The sequence below is a fragment of the Orycteropus afer genome, unplaced genomic scaffold, assembly GCF_000298275.1.
Source record: "Orycteropus afer afer isolate SDZICR_OR568_19922 unplaced genomic scaffold, OryAfe1.0 scaffold00136, whole genome shotgun sequence".
Classification (NCBI taxonomy): Eukaryota; Metazoa; Chordata; class Mammalia; order Tubulidentata; family Orycteropodidae; genus Orycteropus; species Orycteropus afer.
The window spans coordinates 2,941,886-2,961,782 of NW_006921723.1; the positions used below are offsets into that span (position 1 = coordinate 2,941,886).

Sequence of the window (19,897 nt, forward strand, 5' to 3'; positions counted from 1 at the left end):
AGTCGATTCCTACTCACAACAGCCCCATTGGACACAGTAGAACTGCCCCAGGTTTTCTTGGCAGTAACTTTATGGGAACAGATCTCTAGGTCTTTTCTCCTGAAGAGCCACTGGATGGGTTCAAACCATCAACCTTTGGTTAACAGCTGAGCACTTAACCATTGTGCCACCAAGGTTCCCAGCAGCTCCACCTGGGACCCTCCAAAAAGATCAGTATCCCCACAAGGTTACCACTCCAGAGCTGAGGGCTGTGCCGCAAAAGCTGAGAGTCCTCCAGCAAAGTGGACAGAGATGGGGGCCATTGTGGAAGGGTGCAAAGGGAGGGGGTAGTTGTGAGGGACTTGCTATCCCAGTCCTACTATTGTGTCTGCATGCCCTTCTCCTTGTGGCTCAGACACTTGTTTGCACAGGAGGTGACACCGAGGCTGCCTGGCTCGTGTGGGCCTGGGAGCTGGCGGCTGGACTGGGATGAGGTTTTGTGTGGGGCTGGCATGTTCTGTGGACACGCACCATGTGTTCAGCCCACCTCAGAGTGGGACCGAGGCCTGGTACGGGCACAGAGCAGGGACATGGGAGACATTGAAAGAGGGGTTAGGGGGCTTTGTGTCCAGGACATCAGGACTTACAGGACGGGGAGAGGTCCCAGCGGGTGGTGTCTCGGTGGGCAGGGCCCCCCGGCTCAGACCCCAGGCAGCCCTGTGAGAAATCCCATTGAGCCAGCCAGGGAACAGGCCCAAGCTCTCTCTGGCTCAGCCGCTGCAGTCGCAGGAAACAGCTGTTTACCTGTGTGAGGTGCTTGCCCGGGCGGGCAGCCAGTTCCAGCTTTGCTTCCCCTCATCCCTGAGGCCCCCCAAGCAGCAGAGAACGGTCTTGAAGGGGGGCTGGCCCGGCAGCCTAGCACAGGGTTGCCAGAAGCTGTTTGCGAGGGAGGCAGACGGCCTTGTTGATATACACAGTGTCGCACCTAGCAACCCACTTGGCTGCCGGGCATTCGGCCACTGCATCTGGCCGGCCCCCACCACCCGTATGCCCGACCTGATGGTATCATGGATCTTGGGTGGTGCTCCTGTCCTGCCCCGTCCTTCCCTGAGGGACAAGAGGCCCACTAGGGTGCTATGGGTTCCTGGTCTGAGCCACATCTCAGTAGGCCCTCCCCATGGGAGCAAAGTTCAAAGCGCCCAGTATCATCCAAGGTGAGTGCCTGGGGAGGCTGGTGGTGCACACAGGAGATGGGGAACCCAAGAGGCTCCCAGAACCAGGCCTGGGTCTAGGAGGCAACCTTGGGGTCTCCATGTGAGTCGCCATTGGGGGTTTTACATCCTAAACCCTGAAAGTTAGCATTCTACTTCCATGCCGGCCCCTTGTCTGGTCTGGGTGTCCAATTGTAGCCCCTGGCAGCCGTGAGGACTGCTCCCCAGTCCAGGCCTCGTCCGCTCTCACGCTCACTTGCAAACGCTGAGTCAGCCAGGAGGAAAGCCACCCCCTCCCATGCTTGGACCAGGGCTCTCTAGGTTTCCGGGGGCGCCTTTCTCAGTGCAGAGACAGCTGGTGTCTTTGAGAGACTAAATCCTGGAGTCCCTGCCCCCCAGATTACGTGGCCCCGTCTTGCCGTGGGGGGTGAACACGGGGAGGGATCCCCCAGGCCCCCCACTGCCGGCTTTTCTCTTACAGCTCCAGCTCCAGAAGTCGCAGTACCTGCAGCTGGGCCCAAGCCGTGGCCAGTACTATGGCGGCTCCCTGCCGAACGTCAACCAGATTGGCAGCGGCAGCATGGACCTACCCTTCCAGGTGAGACCCCCAGGTGGGCCCTCCCCTCCCCTGACACCCGCCAGAGAGCAGCTGATGGATGCGCAGACAGCCGAGGTCACTTGATGATTGCGGGCCACCCTGCCCCCGCCCCAAGAGGAAGCAGCCCCCTGACATTCCCCCTGTCAGCAGGCCTTGGACTTGGACGCCAAGTTCAGCAGCCGCTCCACCTGCTGGGCGGTGGGAGGGGGGCTGCTGGGCTTGGCTCAGTCTTGCCTGGCTAATCTGCAAGCCCAAGACCCAAGGGGGAGCCCCAACGCCTGACCCCACTTCTCTGCCACGTTTCCTGGCTGGGGCCCACGCGGCACAGCCTCAGCACGGTCTTGAGTGTGGGGGGCCATCCTGCATCCCGTTTGAGATGGGGTTGGAGACAGTGAATGAACCAGGCCTCCTGGGTCAGGGCCACCTCCCCCCTGGCCAGGGTCTGAGCTCCATAGGGACAACCCACTAATGGCCACCCACCCCCCTTGCTGCTGGAGAACAGTTCCAGTCCATGTCTGCATGTTCAGCCATCTAGGCTGATGGGCAGGGGCAGTAGCCATCCAGGAGCTTTGTCCCCTCAGAAGGATGTCCCCTGGCCTCAGGTCACTGCCTTGCAGCACCCCCGCCCCCTGCAGACCCCAGGCCAGTCTTGGAGCCAACTTGGCTCCAGTCCACATGTGCTTCAATTTCCTGGTCTAGCCAACATGCGGATGCTCTGGGACTGGGGTGGGGACTTAGAGCCAGCACTGTCCTCAGAGACGCTTCCCTGCATTCTGGTTTCTTCCTCCTCCTCCTCCTCCATTTCTCTAGGTCCCCTCTTCCCTCTAGAGGAAAAAAATAAACTCATGCTATAAGTCATTTCTGACCCCCTCATTGGGTTTCTGAGGTAGTGTCTCTATGGAAGTAGATTGCCCAGTCTTCCTCCTGAGGAGTATCTGGTGGATTTGAACCGCTAGCCTTCTAGTTAGCAGCCAGATGCCTTAGGCACTACACCACCAAAGCTGCAGAGGAAAGATGGTCTCTTTCTGCATGATCCCTAGTGTTCTTGTTACCTAGTGCTGCTCTGACAGGAATATACCACAAATGGGATGGCCTTAACAAACAGGAGTTTATTCTCTTACAGTTTGGAGGCTTTAAGTCAAAGTTCAAGGTGCCAGGCTCTAGGGGCTGGGTGAAAGCCCCTCAACCTTGGGGTCCAGCTCTGCCTCCTGCTCCTGGCCCACTGGAGCTAGAGGCTTTCTTCACTCAGACAGCTACTGGCTGCTGAGGCTGAGAAACCCCAAGGTTGACAAGTAAAAAGGCACAGTCCCGATGTTACCAAACCACACGGCAGGTCATTAACTTAAGTCCATTGTAAGTCCCAAGGTCAGCAGAGCATAGCAGGCTGCTGAGCAACAAGGCTACATGCAAGGTCCATGTGTGCCATAGGCTAGAGACCATTCCCAAGGCTTCTCCTTATATACAGGAAGCAGACCACATGCCAAAGGCAGCTACTCAGCTGCTTGTAGTAGATCCCACCATGGAGTTGATTGCCAGTTTCATCATGAGGAATAACTACCACCAGCTGCCCAGCCACTGAACGAGGCCCAGCCAAATTGACACAGATAGAGCTACCACACCTAGTGTGGCCCTGCGGATAGCCACATTGAGAACCCGAGTTGGAGGGTGTCGCTGAGTTCTTTGCACTTGCCTCGTGGATTTTGAGGGGAGGTTCTGGTAGCAGCTCCTGTCTCTTTGGTAAATGAGACCCCAGGCCTAGGCATGCCCCCATGTGCGCCTCTGTGGCCTCACTGGAGCCACCCTGTCCATTGAACAGACATGCATCTGTTCCTTACCCCCAGCTTGGAAGACTCATATGGTCTCCCTCAGGACTCTTAGAGTCTGTCCTCCATGCCCATCTATGCACGACGCTCCTGCCATCAGCGTATGCACCCTGTTGCCTGGGGACGTTCCAGAAACACATGTGTGTCCATGTCTGTGTCCCCAAACCCTGCCTTGCTGTGGGGCCTAATCAACCAAGGACCCACCTTCTCCTGAACTTGGCTCCTGGTGTTCCTGGGGGGACACATGCCCCTGTCCTCATGTTCTGGGCCATAATGCTATGTCCTGGATGCAGAGGAGATCCCTGAGCTGGAGAGGGGGAATTGGGAGTCCCTGGCAGCAGAGTGAGTCAGCCCCGAGGACGAATGGGAAACAGAGTGCAGAGGAGAAGAGCCACAGCCTACCGCCACCTGCCTTCTGAAAGGAGAGACAACTTCATGTCAGAGTAGCTCTTTTGCCCAGTTGCTTAGAGCAGGCAAAAGGACCTGGGGCCAGATGGCCAGCAAGGGGAGCAGCCAAAACCGCCTCACTCTCCACCCAGCCAGATGGCCCTGGCCCCTAGCACCAGGTGGCAGAGGACCAGGTGGGGACAAGGCCTGGGGGTGGGAGGATGCCCTGTCTGTGCATCCAGCAGTGCAGTGGGCCTGGGCTCTGGAAATTACTGCCACTTGGCCCTGTGGTGCCAGACAGGGAGGTGTCAGGGGGTCTGCAGGGCTGGAAGTGCCTTGTCTTTATCAAAACTGGCCCTGAACTTGGCACACAGCCTCTTGGGATTATGCCAGCTGGACCCTGGAGGCATCCTGGGGTTCTGCAGTCCTCTTGGCAGCCCCTTCAGGGATGGTGTGGGGAGAAGAAGCTGCTGAATGGGGACAGGGCTGCCTGCACCTGGCATGGGGGAGGGGCCTGCTGAACCTCATACTAGCCTTGGCCCTGAGTTGGTGCCACCTCCCTCCAGCATGTGCCCACCCTGCCCAGCCACTCACCAACCCCTCCTGGAGCACCAGAGGGCAGAGGGACCTGTTGGAGAGGGAGCTGGCCTGGCTGCAGAGTGGGACTGAGGGTATCACAGGAACCCCTGAGGACCAGAGTCCTGGGAGAGGCCTGGCATGGAGACTCCCAGATCTGTGCCTGGGGTTGGGAGGCCACTGACTCTCCTGCACCTGGTAACTGATGTTTGTGGTTTCTCTCTTCCCTCCTCCCCTCCCTTGCCTACCCTGCCCCCAGACCCCCTTCCAGTCCTCGGGCCTGGACACCAGCCGGACCACCCGGCACCATGGGCTGGTAGACAGAGTGTGCCGGGAGCGCGGCCGGCTCGGCTCCCCGCACCGCCGACCCCTGTCAGTAGACAAGCATGGGCGGCAGATATCCTTTCTAATAGGATAAGAGGAGGGGCGTGGGCCCTGAGGGTGACCACCAGGAATGCTGGGGGCATAATGAGGCAGCCTTTGCTCTTCAGAGTTTCCAGGCATCGTGGGACATCTGGGAGGGCTTCCTGGATGATGTAGCACCACAAGCAGAGGAACCTTTGGAGATCACAGTGGGGGCCCAGGGGACATAGAAGCAGGAGTTAGGGCAGATGAGGCCACAAAGAGCACAGACTGCTGCTGGGAAGCGGGGGCTCCCTGGAAGGCTTTGAGCTCCCTTGAGAGGCTGGCACAGGGGCTAGCCCTGAGGGGTGGAGCTCTGGGAACCGAGTGCATCCCAAAGTGGTCAGAAGGGGACTCCATCTCAGTAGCTCATGAGCAAGCTTTCACCCTCCACCTCAGCTGCTGGGCCCTCCCTTTCTACCCTGATTACCAGAATTGGAATGGCTATGGGGAGCTCCCAGAATGCCCAGCCCCCAAAAACAGAGAAGCCCTCCTTCCCTGGGTGTTCATTTCTAAGGGCTGGGGGAGCTTGACCAGTTGAGGCCCTGACCCTCAGAGTTGACCATCAGTCCAGCACAAAGGCTCTGACAGAGGTCGGCTGAACTCAGGTCCATGGCCGAGGCAAGAAGCAGTGCTGAGTGCTGGGGTCACAGGTGTCCCTCAGGGAGCCACACACAGCCAGGCAGGAGTGGCCTCAAGAGGCACCACAAATGCCTGGCCTGCTGTGCCCCACTCCAGAGCCTGAGTCCAATGCCTGCCCCTTGCACATGTGCTCCAGGTGGGCTACATTGGGGCTGGGGGCTGAGCCACAGTGCTGTCCCTTAACTCGGCGTACGTGGACAGCTGTCCCTACGGCACCGTGTATCTCTCGCCGCCAGCAGACAGCAGCTGGAGAAGGTGAGTGCGCAGGCAGCACAAGTCCTCTATCTGAGACAGCATATTCTCATCCCCGGCAGGCTAAGAAAATGAACACAGAAGCAGCTGGAAGCTTCTAGAAGTCAGCCCTGGCCCTGAAACACAGACTTCATGGCTTTGGTGCTTTCCAGAGTTTTCCCCCTCTCTTTGTGACCTACCTTTCTTTTTTAAAAAAAAAAAAAAAGAAATTGAGACGGTAGTGCAAATTCAGTTCTGTGACTTTTTCACACAGTACTGTGTTCTGAGCAGTTGCCCACATTGTTGTTAGTTGCCTTAGGAGTTGATTCCAACTCATGGCAGCCCCATGTATGCAGATTAGAACTGCTCCATAGAGTTTTTAAGGCTGCGACCTTTCAAAAGCAGATCGCCAGGCCTTACTTCTAAGATGTTTGTGGTTGAGTTTGAACCACCAACCTTTCTGCTTGTAGTTGAACAGTTAACCATTTACTCCACCCTCACTCAAAACAAACAAACAAACAAAAAAACTCATTGCTGTCAAGTTGAATCCGACTCCTAGTGACCCCTCCTTGGCTTTCGGAGGAGGTGTCTCCCCTCCTCAGAAGAAGAGTGGGGCCATCTACTTTTACAATGATACCACCTCAGAAACCCAAGAAGGGGTCACTAGGAGTCAGATCTGACTTGACAGCAGTGAGTTTGGGTGGTTTTTTTTTTTTTTGGTTTTATCTCTACAGAAGTAGATCGCTCAATCTTCTTTCTGAGGAGTGGCTGGTGAGTTTGAACTGCCAGCCTTCTGGTTAGCAGTCAAATGCCTTAGGTACTACGCTACCAGAGCTCCCACCCAGGGATTGTACATTTTTAGTTGTCAAAAATAGACTTGTGTGATGTGTATTAACTTGGAGGACATTATGCTGAGTGAGATAAGGTGGTCATAGAGAACAAATATTGTGTTAGTCCATTATTATAAAGAGTCAAGGAGAGTTTTACCTATGGAAGGAAACTTACTTTGTTGGTTCCCAGGGATGGGAGAGGAGGGGAGGTAAAAAAAAAAAGAAAGAAAGAAAGAACACAGATGTATATGTCTTGTACTTTTATTATAGAGAATTGGAAAAACATGTAAATAGACGCAAACAAGAAAAAAATGATCACCCATAATACCATCATCTAGAAAAGTCTAACATAAAATAATACAGGCAAATAGCTACAAAGTGGAATCCCTGGGTGGTGCAAACGGTTGAGCACTCAGCTACTAACTGAAAGGTTGGGGCTTTGAGTCTCTCCAGAGGTGCCTCAGAAGAAAGGCCTGACGACCTCCTTTTGAAAAATCAGAATTGAAAACACTTTGGAGCACAGTTCCACTGTGACACATAGGGGGTTACCATGATTCAGGGTCAGCTCGACAACAACTGTTATTTGTTACCTCCCAAGCACTTATATGCCAGGCCTGGTTCCAGCCATCATACAGGTTAGAGAAAATGTACAAGAGCTGCAGGCAGTAGCTGCTGTTTTCATCCTTTGTTCAGACATAATGGAAATTGAGCCCAGAGAGGTCAGGACACTTGCTCAAGGACAAAGTTGGTGGTGGGCCAGGGCCCTAACTTGGCCCCTCCCTGCCTGCCCAGCCTGTGGTCAGGAGCCACCAGTCCCATCCTTGTAAACTGCTTGTCCCCTTGAACTGTGTCTCCTGCACCATGATGCTCAGTGGCTGTGCCATCCTCATGCCCCAGGTACATGTGACTTCTACTGTCCCCAAATTGCCATCTGCAAAGTCTGTCCAGGCCTTTGCTCATGTGGCCCAGTTCCCCATGGGACATCTCCGTTTTGCCAGAGCCTCTCCGGGGACCAACCCTCAAGATGCCTGCATTTGGGGGGTGTCCTGTCCTGATGTCTGTAATCCATCCCCAGAAATTGGATCCCCAGTATAGAGGGCCAAGATCTCTCCCAGCAGGCTGACTCCCACACCTTAGAGATCCCAAAAGGCTATATTTCTTCTGAGGTCTTCTCCCACACGTGTGTCACTGGCTTCCTCCCTGCCTATCACACCTGGTTCAATACCTGAGTGTCCTGGAGGGTGGAGTCACCAGGAGGGGCCCCAGGACAGGCAGAGGGCTTGTACCTCTGAGGTTGAGCTTCTGAGGGAGCATCCTGCCTCTTCTCTGGGGGGTCCTTGTGGGAAGGCATCATATGTGCCTGAAGTGGAGAAAACAGAAGAGACTGAGGGACATTAATGGCTTTGCAGAGGGAACCATGATCACCTGTGTGGCTTTGCAAAGCAGTCTCTTTAGGGTTTCTGTCAGGGGCAGCAATAAAACAGCGACCCACAAAGTCAGCCCCATCTCGTGGTTGAACAGTCTCTGCTGGGCATGTCCCCAGTGGGGACACTGTCTCTTTCTCCCCTCAGGACCAATTCTGACTCCGCCCTGCACCAGAGCACAATGACACCCACCCCACCAGACTCCTTCACGGGTGGGTCACAGGACACACACCAGAAAAGAGGTATGCGACATGTGTGAGTTTACTCCTCAGGTTGGGCAAACCTAGCATATGGCCCCTGCCTCCAGGAGTCTGCAAGCCTGTGGGTGGAAGACTCACTGGGAACAAGGAGAGAGGACAGGATGCTTTGAGAGAGATGGTGCTTCTTGAGTCTGGGTTTTGAAGGATGCATAGGAATCTTCTAGGTGGAAAAACCAGCTCTTGCAAACTTAGAGACTTTTGTTCTTGAGTTCTTAGCGTGTACACATGATACACATTTAGATTCCTTTGGCTGTAAGGGACAGCAAGCCCAAGCAACAGGGGTATTATGTCTCATGACAAAGCAAGCCCAGAGCTAGCCTGACAGCTTCAGGTACATCTTGATCCAGGTACTAACACTGTACTGTTGTGATCGGTGCCCATTTCTTGGCCCTACTGCTTTTGGGATGGCTCCGTCCTTAGGCTGCCTTGCCCACAGCTCTTGGGCCAGCCCTTCCAGCGTTCCAGCAGGCAGGCAGAAGACAATTTGTCTCTTCCCCAACTCTCTTTGCACAGAGAACCTGTTCTCCATGCAGGTGAAGTGGGTCTGTGCCCATCATCCAGGCCCTCAGCCTGTCCCCACTGGAGCTGGGCATGGAAGTGGTGTCCATGAGACCTTCAAGGAAAGTAGATGCCATCCTAAAAACTAGGGCAGCATCCCCCAGAGCAAAGAGGGCAGATGCTGTGAGGCTGGCCCAGCCAACCCCATGTGGCACACAGTCTACCCCAAGACACAGGCCCCACAGGATTCAGTCTAGTTTCAGGCTCAGAGCATGTTGGCCTTGGAACATTTCATGGTGGATATACAAATGTCCCTGGAAATTTTGCTGATAGTAGGATTGTGGACAGAAATTGTCATCTCCTAGCAGCTTTCCCCGCCCCCTGCCTCCCCTGGAGCCCTGGCCAACCTGGGACCAGGATGCAGGAGGAAGCATTCTCACAATAAGGGAGGCTCCAACTATCCAGGCTCCTCCCCATTCAGTGTCCTGGCAGTTCTGAGTCTGGTCATCCTGGTAGGTCCCCCAAGAATGCGGAGCCAGGTGGGTGGGCAGTGTGACCATGGAAGGGAGTAAGTCTGAGGGGCCTGGAGGGGGAATACCTCACCTGCCCCTGCTTCTCTGGCAGAGGGATGGGCGGAGCAGGGTCAAATGGCCTGGCTGTCTCCACCCGGGTTGTCAGGAGGAGGACTTTGCCACCTGGGTGGGTTCGTGGTAACATGGTAACCAGTGAAGAAACCCAGCCTCCAGCCACATGAACAGGACAGGCAGTGTTGTAATCACTGTAACTGAAAGGACTGAGGAAGAGAAGGACCAGCAGGGCTCAGGGCCATGAATGAGGCCCGTCTAGTGCCTGCACTGCCCCCATCCCTGCCCCTCTCTTCTGGGGCCCAGCCAGCCTTCTGGCTGACCCATGGAGTCACCGCAGACACAGCACGGTCACCCCAGCCTCAGCCAACTGGGTGACATGGATTGAGCCCTGGTGCTTGGTGCTGGGGCTACAGCCTAGGTGTTCAGGGGGTAAAGGAGGAGGTGGGAGATGCCCAGGCTGGGTCTGTTCAGGGGCAGAGTAGATGCAGCTCTCAGACCTTACGGTTTTAGTTTTCATTTCTGTTTTAGACACAGGTCCTCTGACTTAATTTATTTTTGTTTTTACAAAGCCCTTGTTTGTAGCTCTAAACAGTTCGCAGATGTTAGGGCAGTGACAACGTGGCAGGCCTGTTGAGGGAGGGCCCCCTGGTGCCCCCATTGCTGGGAAGAGATTTCCTTTCTGATTTTCCGCTCCCCATTTCCCTTCTGCCTTAGTTTTACTATTAACGGTCCCAGGAATGGAGGAGACCTCATCAGAAGTAGACAAAAACCTTTCAAAGCAAACGTGGGACACGAAGAAGGTAAGCACCTCAGAGCTTTTGTGAGTGAGTTTTCTTCTTGTGCTTTTGAGGGAAAATCCCAGGAATGGCACTTTGGGGGGGGGGTCCTCAGAGTCCCCGAAATACGACCACCAGATTCTGACCATGCTTATGTTTATTTAACATGAACTGCAAGCCTCCTCGGAGTCCTTAAAAAAAAAATATCTCACTGTCATCGAGTCGGTCCTGACTCATAGTGACCCCTCCTTGGATTTCTGAGGTGATATCTCTACGGAAGTAGATCACCCAACCTTCCTTCCAAGGAGTGGCTTGTGGGTTTGAACCACCAGCCTTCTGGTTAGCAATCAAGTGCCTTAGGCACTATGCCACCAGAGGGTGGAGTCCCTGGTGGTGATCAGCTGCTGACTGAAAAGTTGGCAGTTCAAGACCTCCCAGAGGATCCTCAGAAGAAAAGCTGGCAATCTGCTTCTGAAAGGCTAGGCATTCGCTGAGGGAAGCAGAGAATGTATGAGCTCAGTGAAGCAAGGGTGGGGACCAGTTACTGTCCAGTTGGCCCTGATATATCGACCCCACACATGTCGAGAGTAGAACTGTCCTCCATAGGGTTGTCAGTGGCTACTTTTTCAGAAGCTGATCACCAGGCCTTTCTTCTGAAGTACCTGTGGGCGGACTCAGACCTCTAACCTTTCAGCTCACAGCTGAGCACCTCACTGTTTGAACCACAGAGACTCTAGGGTGGTGGATAACCTGCCAGAAAGAGACTGGAAGGAGGGCAGAGCCAGCACCTGGCGAAGCTTATGCCCCATAAACTACGTGTCTACAAGGATGTCCTAAATAAATCTAGTCTGATTCGTTGGGAGTGGGGCGGGCATGGGCGAGTTTTTAATCTGTTTAGAAATCCATTTATATCTGTAGCCTTTGTGGGATTCTTTTGAAATGCTCTTGTAGAGACCCATTGTGAGTGGGCTTTGTGGAAATCCCATAATGAAGTGAGTGTTGACTTAGGGCATTAGGAGGCCCCGGCCAAGCACAGACTTGTCCCTCAGCATCCTGCACAGTGCTGGGCCCGCTGGTCTTATACCACCCCACAGGTTCCCTAATCATGGTAGCCAGGCAAGGCTCCCTCCATGGGGTGTTGAGGGCGGGCCCAGCCCCGGCAACAGGTCACCGTTTTCTTGCATAATCCCTAAAGAACACATCAGCTGGTGGATGGGGGGTGGGGCAGGACACAGGGCACTTTTGGGGCCCTCAAGAGCAGACAGGACTCTGTCCTGTCTTGTCTCAGCCTGAAGAGGGCTCTATCCTTTGTCCTCGAATAGGAATGATGATTCCCTGCCTGGAGCTACACTTCCTCTACCTTCCTTCAGCCTTCCTGGGGTTCCACTGACCCTCTCAGGGTCCCGTCAACCCTCCTTAACCCGTTTGTGTCCCCAGTTAACAGAGGAGCAACCCAGGAGGCCCCTTCTTGGGGCAAGTGCATAGGGTAGCTGGGAGTACAGGGTGTATGGGGGAGGCACCCTGCTCCCGAGGCTGGGTCCCAGGGAGCTCCCTGGAATATGTTTATTGTGATTATATTGATGAATCCTCCATCCGAGTCCAGAACTCCGAAGTGGGGAGGAAATGCTTTCCACCTGGCTCCATACTCAAAGCCTCATGGATCCTGCTGCTGAACTGGAGGGGGCGGCCTGGTCTGAGACACAGGCTGGAGTGGGCAGGCTCCTATGCTGGGACGTCCTGCTGTGTGTGTGGCTGTGCCCCATAGGCCTTGGGCCTCTCCTCACAGACACTGTGTTCCAACAGTGTCCCCAACCAGGCCGTTAAATGGAACTGGTTGTTGAAGGACAGTGCAGCCTCTGCAGGGTCCCAATGGCAATTTTGGGGAAGGGCCAGGGGTCCCAGGTGGGAGTCGAACTTCTGGGGCACCATGGGGAGTCAGGGCAACATGTGGGCAAGCTTTGTTGTTATTGTTGAATGATTCTGGCTCTTGGCGACCCCGTGTGTGCAGAGGCAGGACTGCTTCGTAGAGTATTCAAGGCTGTGACCTTTTAGGAGCACATTGCCAGGCCTTTCTTCTGAGGTGGCTCTGGCTGGGTTTGAAGCACTAATCTCTTGGCGAGTAGTTGAGTGTTTAATCATTTGTGCCACAGGGACTCCTTGTAGAGCAGTACCCTCTAAACTGCTAGGGCTCACTAGACCTTGCATGGACTTAGGGCCCAAGTCCCTCTCCAGAGACTGCCACAGCCCCCATGGGTGCCAGGCAGACAGACACATGCAGAGCTGGAGTGGGGGAGGGGGCTGTGTAGGGTGATCTGATCCCTGTGCTGTGTCGGGCAAGCCCCTTGCCTGGTGGGTGGGGGGCCGGGATTCTTCATCTCTGCGACTCTGACATCTGCAAAGCTTGGCACCACTCACCATCCCTGGGCCTTATAGGAAGTGGTCATGCTGTGAGGAAGCGCAGTATGCATGGGAAGGCTGCCCTCCACCCCCAGTGCTGTCTTAGCCTGTGCTGCCTTCTCTTTCAGACGGGGTCTAGGCCTAAGTCCTGCGAGGTTCCTGGAATCAAGTGAGTCTCTTACATCCACATCCCCCTTGGGGCTGCTCAGGGGGCCCAGAATTTTCTGCTTGTATGTGAGGCTGTAAGTCCCAGCAGGAGGAATGCTGAGCTGCAGATGACCACCCAGAGAGCCCCTCAGTGAGCCGCCCAGGTGGCAGCCCCCCCCCTCAACCCTCAACACACCCACCTGGGCAGGCTGCCTACCCTAGCCTCTCAAGAGTCACACTCACCTGGGGCCTTCTGAGGTGCAGGTTGAGGGGCCCCCTTATGCCCTCTGTGGCCCCTGAGAGAGAATGGTTGCCATTCCCCCACCACCACCCAGCACTCACCAGCATCTCTCTGCCTTCACCTCTAGCATTTTCCCGTCTGCCGACCAGGAAACCACAACCACCCTGATCCCTGCCACCCATAACACAGGGGGCTCACTGCCCGACCTGACCAACATCCATTTCCCCTCACCACTGCCCACCCCGCTGGACCCTGAGGAGCCCCCCTTCCCCGCCCTGAGCAGCTCCAGCAGCACTGGCAACCTCGCGGCCAACCTGACACACCTGGGTCTCAGCGGTGCACCCCAAGGTAAGGTCAGATACAGGCCATGGTGTTGGGGGAAGGGGCCTCCTCCTTGATGAGCTGGGCCCCAGGTGAGAATGGCCTGTGTATAAGTCGTGGCTGCAGGAGCCACATCCAAGTGCCAGAGGCCTGGGGGGCCTGTAAGGAGGGAACTTCCCCAGGGAAGCTCAGAGTGACCAGGCTGCCCTGGGGGGTCATCCCAAACAGAGGGGACATCTGAGAAAGAGTCAGTTCTTGGTGTAATCTCAGGGGCTGGATGGGTTCTGGAGGTACTTGGGGTGAGGACTTCAGAGAGAGGCTGGGTGAACCCACAGTGTTGCAGAATGGGAGACCTCAAGGGTTTTCACCCAGCGTCCTATGTGCCACCTTTGTTCTCTATCGGCCCAACTTGGACCTCCAACCCTGCGTGGCATCCTCAGGCCCTGGCCGCGCCTCTGCCCAGAAGGGTGTGCAGCTCATGTCTTCCTCAGCTCAGGACCCTGGATTCCCTCTGAGTGGTTGCACCACCTGGCTACCGTCCACCTGCTACCCCTAAACTCAGCCCTCTCCACCAAACCGCCCCAGGGCCTCTGCACAATCCCACCACAGGGCTCAATCCTACCCCCTCCTGCCTTGCCCAGACCCCACCTCTCAGGCCCAACCTGTGCCCCCGACCTCTGCCCTCAAGGCTGTTGACGCCTCAGTTTTGCTTCTCGTTTCTCCCTGCACCTGGACAGCCTCCTCCTCACAAGTTCCCCTCTGTGGCCCTTGCATAGCACTTATCGTGAAGTGTATGAGGTTGTGTCCTGGGGGATGCAGGCATCTGGCTTATAGAGAGAGGTGGGAACAGGCCAGACAGGCTGCAGGGAGAGGCCCAGGGGATGGTAGGCTCTTTTTGTGCCATGAGGACCCAGAGCTGGCACTGGAGACACAGCTATAAGAGAAGACACAGAGCCTTGCCCACAGAGCCTCAGGACAGATGGACACCTGCCCATTCCCTCATCAACAGTGGTGGGCACCACTACCCTCTGTCTGTCATACTGGGATGGCTTGTGAGGTAGTGTGATGCTGGAAGCTATGCCATTGGTACTTCAGATACCAGCAGGTTCACCCATAGTGGGCAGGTTTCAGTGGAGCTTCCAGACTAAGACAGACTAGGAAGAAAGGCCGGTGATCTGCTTTCAGTCATCAGCCAGTGAAAACCTTATGGATCTCAACAGACCATTGTCCGACTTGCTTGCTTTGGGCTTATCATTGGGAGGGATCCATCGATGGAGGAGGATGTCATGTTTGGTGAAGGAGAGGAACGGTGAGGGTAAGGAAAGACCTTCAGTGAGTGTTGCTGATGCTGAATAAGTTTCATTGGAGCTTCCAGACTAAGACTAGGAAAAAAGACCTGGTGATCTACTTCCAAAAATCAATTAAAACTGTGTGGATCACAACAGAACATGGTCCCGCAGAGTGCTGGAAGTTGAACCTCCTGGATTGGAAGGCACTCAGAACATGCAGTGGTCTCAACAACGGACTCACGCAGACAGATGCTCATAAGGATGGCACAGAGCCGGGCAGCGTTTTGTTCTCTTGTACATGGGGTCACTGTGAGTCGGAGCCAGCTTGACTCAGACAACAATAAATGGTGGGCAGTGCCAGCAGGGCTCCAGTGAGGGACCCTTTTGCTCAAGTTTGAATTTGGCAGTCAGATTAATTGGCCTTGTGCCAGCTTGGAGCGAGGAATCTGATCTCTGTGGGTTTGGGTGGTGACAGGGCCGGGCAGTGAGGGGTGTTGAGGACACTGGGAACTTTTCAGACTTTAACAGCAAGGGCTGGAGGTGAGAACAGCTCAGACACGGAGCCTGAGCTCGTCCTAGCCAGGCAGTGTCCAAGCTTTGTTGTCGCTTCCACTGGGCTCAGCCATGAGTGGGGACACTGCCTGCCCAGGGAGCTCTGAAACACAGCGGGCGGATACGCATCAGGGTGGAGCAGGAGTCAGAGAGAGACATCTCTGTCTTCGTGCCGACATAGCTGTCTATAGCCTTCAGACCACCCTGCTCAGGGCTCTCAGCAGCCCCTCAGCTCCTGCCATCTCAGGAATCTACACATCTGACAAACTGAGTCCAAAGAAGCTCAGCTAATAGGGCACATGTGAGACCCCGGGGTGCAGGAATGCATGTGGAGCCGGAGCTCAGACCAGAGTGTCCCACGTGTGTGGCCATTTGTGTGGCTCCGGCAGCTGCTGGGCAGGGGCGTCGCTTTCTGTTTTAAATCAAGCTGGAGCTCCCAGCCCTGATGGGATCAGCCCCCCAGCCTCCCACCTGTCCAGATGGGCCCCGTGAGGGGAAAGAGCCCTGAGCCTCTAAGGCAGTCACTCTAACACACTATACATTCAGGGTAACAAGGATGCTGGGTCCCCCATGATAGTGTGCATGCCCCAGGACAGCCCTGACTTGGCGGCTGTCCTGCCTATCCAGGCAGCCTTCCACCTGGCTCCGGTCCCTTTTCCCAAAGGTGGACTAGGCTGACAAACAGGAACTCAAAGCCCAGATGCCTGCTTACACAGTGGCCTATGGTAGGTGCAAGGCCAGGTGCAAAGATGAACCCTCCCTGCATTCAGGGCAGGCATTACTGATTGGCCGTGAAGGCCGAATCCCAGTGTGAGAGAGTGTGTGTCTATGTGAACATGAGCATGCATGTGTGTGTGCATGTCTGTGCATACATGTGTGAACATGTGAGGGTATGTGCTATGTGTGAGTGTGCATGTGTCTGAGTGTATGTGAATACGTTATAAATGTGTGAGTGTGCACATGGGTCCATGCACATGTATGTGATAGTATTTGAACTGACATCACAGTCAGGAGCGGGCATGCAAACAGCTGGATCTCTGGACCCTCTTAGAGAATCAGGACACCCAGCAACACTGGGCCCACAATCCTGGGCCTGAGACAGGGCTGGAAATTGCCATTTAGCCATAGGCCCCATCTGTCCCTGTTGCCTGTGTCTTGCCCCTGACTCATACTAGCATTCAGGTTTGCCTTCCCTACCCCAGCTCTGCCTCCTGTCAGGTACTGACACCTACATCCTACCTGGGCATAGAAGCCACTCAGCTTCTGGGCCCCAGGGCATGGGAACTCAGAATGAGTGACACTAGGCCCACAGTTCAGTCTGGCTGACTCCTTGTCTGGTGCTCCAGGGGTGGCTCTGGGCTCTTGGCCCAGGTGTCTTTAAAAGCCCCCAGCATCACTGTGTCTGTGCAGAAACTAGCCCTCAGGGCTCAGCTGCAGTAGCCATTGCTGCCAGGCCTTCCTGCCCTCCTGGGCCACGTGGACCTGCCAGGACATCCCGGGGGGAGTGCAGGCGTGACCGAGTTTGCTTGCTCTATGATGTGGCCTGGGCCTAGGAGCAGCTGCCGTGGGCAGATGTGGGGAGGCTGGAGACAGGGAGGAAGAGGGCAAAGAGGAGGGAGAAAGGGAAGATCAGAGACAGATTGAGAGGCAGAGACAGAGAAGAGGAGAGAGAGATCGAGAAGGAGAGATGGAGATAAGAAAGGAAGGAAGGGAGACAGAGAAGGAGAGACAGACAGACACAGGGAGGGAAAGCTGCTGTCCCCTCTGCTTGACGCTCCCTGGAAGCATCCTCTCAGGCCATGGGGAGAGCAAGCCTGGCCCCACCCAGACAATCCTCATCTCCTCTGTGGGCTGAGGTTGATGCTGCTGCCCTCACTCATATGGTTCTGGAACTCTCTGGATGACTCAGGCAGCTTTGTCAGCTTTGACTGGGGGCCAGGCTCCCTCAGAACCTGCTCATGGATCTCACTAGGACCTCATGTGACCACAGTAGGGTGACTGCCCTCACCACTAGGGGGCCAGAGGGCAGACAGGGAAAGCCGTTAGATTGCCCACAGTGTTGCAGCACAGGCCCCAGCACCCTGGGTTCACCCACAGACCCCTCCACCATGGACATGCCCAGGGGACCTGGCCACCTGGGATAAAGGAGTGGGGCAGGGTGGGTAAGGGAGAGCAGACCTCAGCAGGGGTGAATACGTTGAGTCTTAGGGCAGGTACAGCAGAAGGAAGAGAAAGCTGGGTTTTTGGTTTGAGGGTGGGGGCGGCACCCCAACCACAGAGGGTGTGTGTGTGGGGTAAGGGGTAGATGTGGACAAGAGGTGACAGGAGTGGACACATTGACTGAGGGAGGGTGGAAATGATAAGGGAACCCACAGTGTTAGGCAGGGCTGACCCAATTGTAGCTAACCAGAATCCACATGGGTTCAAACAAAAGTGGGGCTTTTTTGTCTCCCCAAACCAGGAAGTGCCCAGAGTAGTTGGACCCAGGGCTACCTGCTGTCTTCCCATCTCCTGGCCCCTAAGAACCATCCCCATCCCAAATAACCTCCAGCAGGTTCTTTGCCTGTGGTCACAAGAATGCCCCCCTCCTCCATAGCCCCAGACTTCTCTTCCTAGAGGTCCATCAGAAGTGCCAGAGCAGGCTTTCATTGGGCCAGCATGGTCACATGCCTATCCTGGGCCAATTATGCAGCCCAGAAGTGAGGAAACTTTGACTGGCCAGGCCTGCATGACATGCCCCTCCTGCAGTTGGCAGTGGGAGGGGCCAGCGTGGAGGAGCAGATGATGGACAGGTCTTGCTGGGGTATGTTTATCAGCATGGGGAGGTGGGGTCCCCAAGGTTGGAGGTCGAACCCACCCTACCTCCCTCCCTTCCAGGAATGACCACGCCAGGCTCCTCACCACAGCACCACCAGCCAGGCGTCGGCCCCCTGTCTTTGAGCACGGATGCCAGACGGCCGCAGGCCCAGCAGGTGCCACCCACCCTGTCCCCACTGTCACCCATCACTCAGGTGCGGGGTCAGAGGGACTGGGGTTGGGAGGGAGACGTGAGGGGGTTCTGTGGGATCCCACAGTCCCTTAGCGTTTTTCTCTGTTACCATCAAAGTTGTCAGATGCATGGGGGACATGAACCAGCAGCAGGAGACCTCCTCATTCCATTCCCAGGATTGGCAGACCTCTGACGTTACCTATCCTTGTGTGGGCCAGGGCAGGACCCTCTGAGTGTTGTTAGACTGGCAGGGTCGTCATGCCCTTTCTCTTCTTCAGGGTCGAGTTGAAACTCTGATGCTCAAATGTTTAGAGGATTTTCCTTTTTGCAGATCTCCTGTTTGTGTCCTCCACTTTTTTAATCCCTAATAGTAAGGGGGAGCCCCTGTGTGGTGCAGTGGTTAATGCGGTCACCTACGTACTGAAAGATTGGTGGCTCAAGTCCACCCAAAAGTGCCTCAGCTGTGACAACCACAGATGCTTCCAAACATTGCTGAGTGTCTCCTGGGGACAAAAGTGCCCCCACGTGAGGGCCCATTGGTTAGTGTATTCCAACCCATAATCACCTGACCTACCCAAGCCCTGGGACACTGCACACATTTAATTACACAAACTGAGTGGGGAGGGAGAGAGAAGGGAACTCACAGAAGGTAGAGGGTCACCCTGGTTTATACCATCTACTGCGTGATTCAAATGGTGAATCAGACAGTTGGCGGTTCAAGGCCACCTGGAGGCACATTGGAAGAAAGGCCTGGTGATCTACTTCCAAAACTCAGCCATTGAAAACTCTATGGAACACAGTTCTACAGTGATGCACCTGGGGTTGTCTGAGTCCGAGTCTGCTGACTGCAGCTGTTGCTTTGAACAGATCAGGGCTTTTTTTTTTTTTTTTTTTAAATATAGCACCATGACACTATCCACTCATAACTGAATTTCAGGGACTCCTCCCACACCTGCCTGGCCTGTTTCCCCGATGGGTCTGTCTCCTGTATAGGCAGATGGTCAGGTCTGGGTGTGGGTAACAGTTTGGGTAGCCCCAGGGCTGTACTCAGGCTCTCCATGAGCGAGACCCTGAGCCAGCTGGCCCTCCTGCTCCTTGCTTCTCAGCCTGCCTGCCCTTCTGGAAGCCCCTTACTCGCAAACTACCTGCTGCTTTCTGGGAGCATCCATGTGGGGTGTAGACCCAGTAGTCGGGGGTCAGGGCCCTGCCCACACCAGGCCTTCAGCTTCCACACACAAGTCTAGATCCTACACAGACTCACCCAGCCCTGAGGGCTCCCCTAAATTTGCTTTTGCGTTTACTCTTTCCCTCTTTTTCTGCTATGGTGAAAACACACACCAGAACGTTTGCAGACACAGCTGCCACGTTTACAACGTAGTGACATCATTACATTTCTCCTGCCATGCCATCCTTATCACTATCCTTTTCCAGAACCTGGGTGTTTTCCTCCTTCCAAATACAAGAGTCAAGCTGGTCGTTGCCATGTGACCACATCTCTTGTCAGCAGAGTGGACAAGGGTGGGGGTGGGGTGGTCTCCCAGGATTCCAGGGGAGCTGAGATACTATTGAGTGTGGCTACAGCAAGGACACTATGGGAGGCCACAAGGGCTTGAGCTGCCAGCATGCTGAGTGTGGATGCAGCAACCTCTAGCCTGACCCTTGGTGGACCTCTGTTTTTCTACCTGTCCACTGTTGCATGGTTGCTGAGCTGGTGTGAGGGACAGGGGCAATGGGCCT

General features: G+C 55.2%; 1 protein-coding gene across 1 annotated transcript in view; it reads left to right on the forward strand.

Moving 5' to 3' along the window:
* The window catches only part of CRTC1 (CREB regulated transcription coactivator 1), a 66,836-nt gene that overhangs the window by 39,542 nt on the left and 7,397 nt on the right, over window positions 1-19,897 (forward strand). Inside the window, exons 2-9 of the mRNA XM_007945482.1 lie at window positions 1,672-1,788; window positions 4,834-4,971; window positions 5,812-5,873; window positions 8,251-8,345; window positions 10,163-10,248; window positions 12,750-12,790; window positions 13,137-13,357; window positions 18,049-18,182. Of these exons, the coding sequence (XP_007943673.1) occupies window positions 1,672-1,788; window positions 4,834-4,971; window positions 5,812-5,873; window positions 8,251-8,345; window positions 10,163-10,248; window positions 12,750-12,790; window positions 13,137-13,357; window positions 18,049-18,182 (894 nt within the window). The remainder of the gene's footprint in view (window positions 1-1,671; window positions 1,789-4,833; window positions 4,972-5,811; window positions 5,874-8,250; window positions 8,346-10,162; window positions 10,249-12,749; window positions 12,791-13,136; window positions 13,358-18,048; window positions 18,183-19,897) is intronic.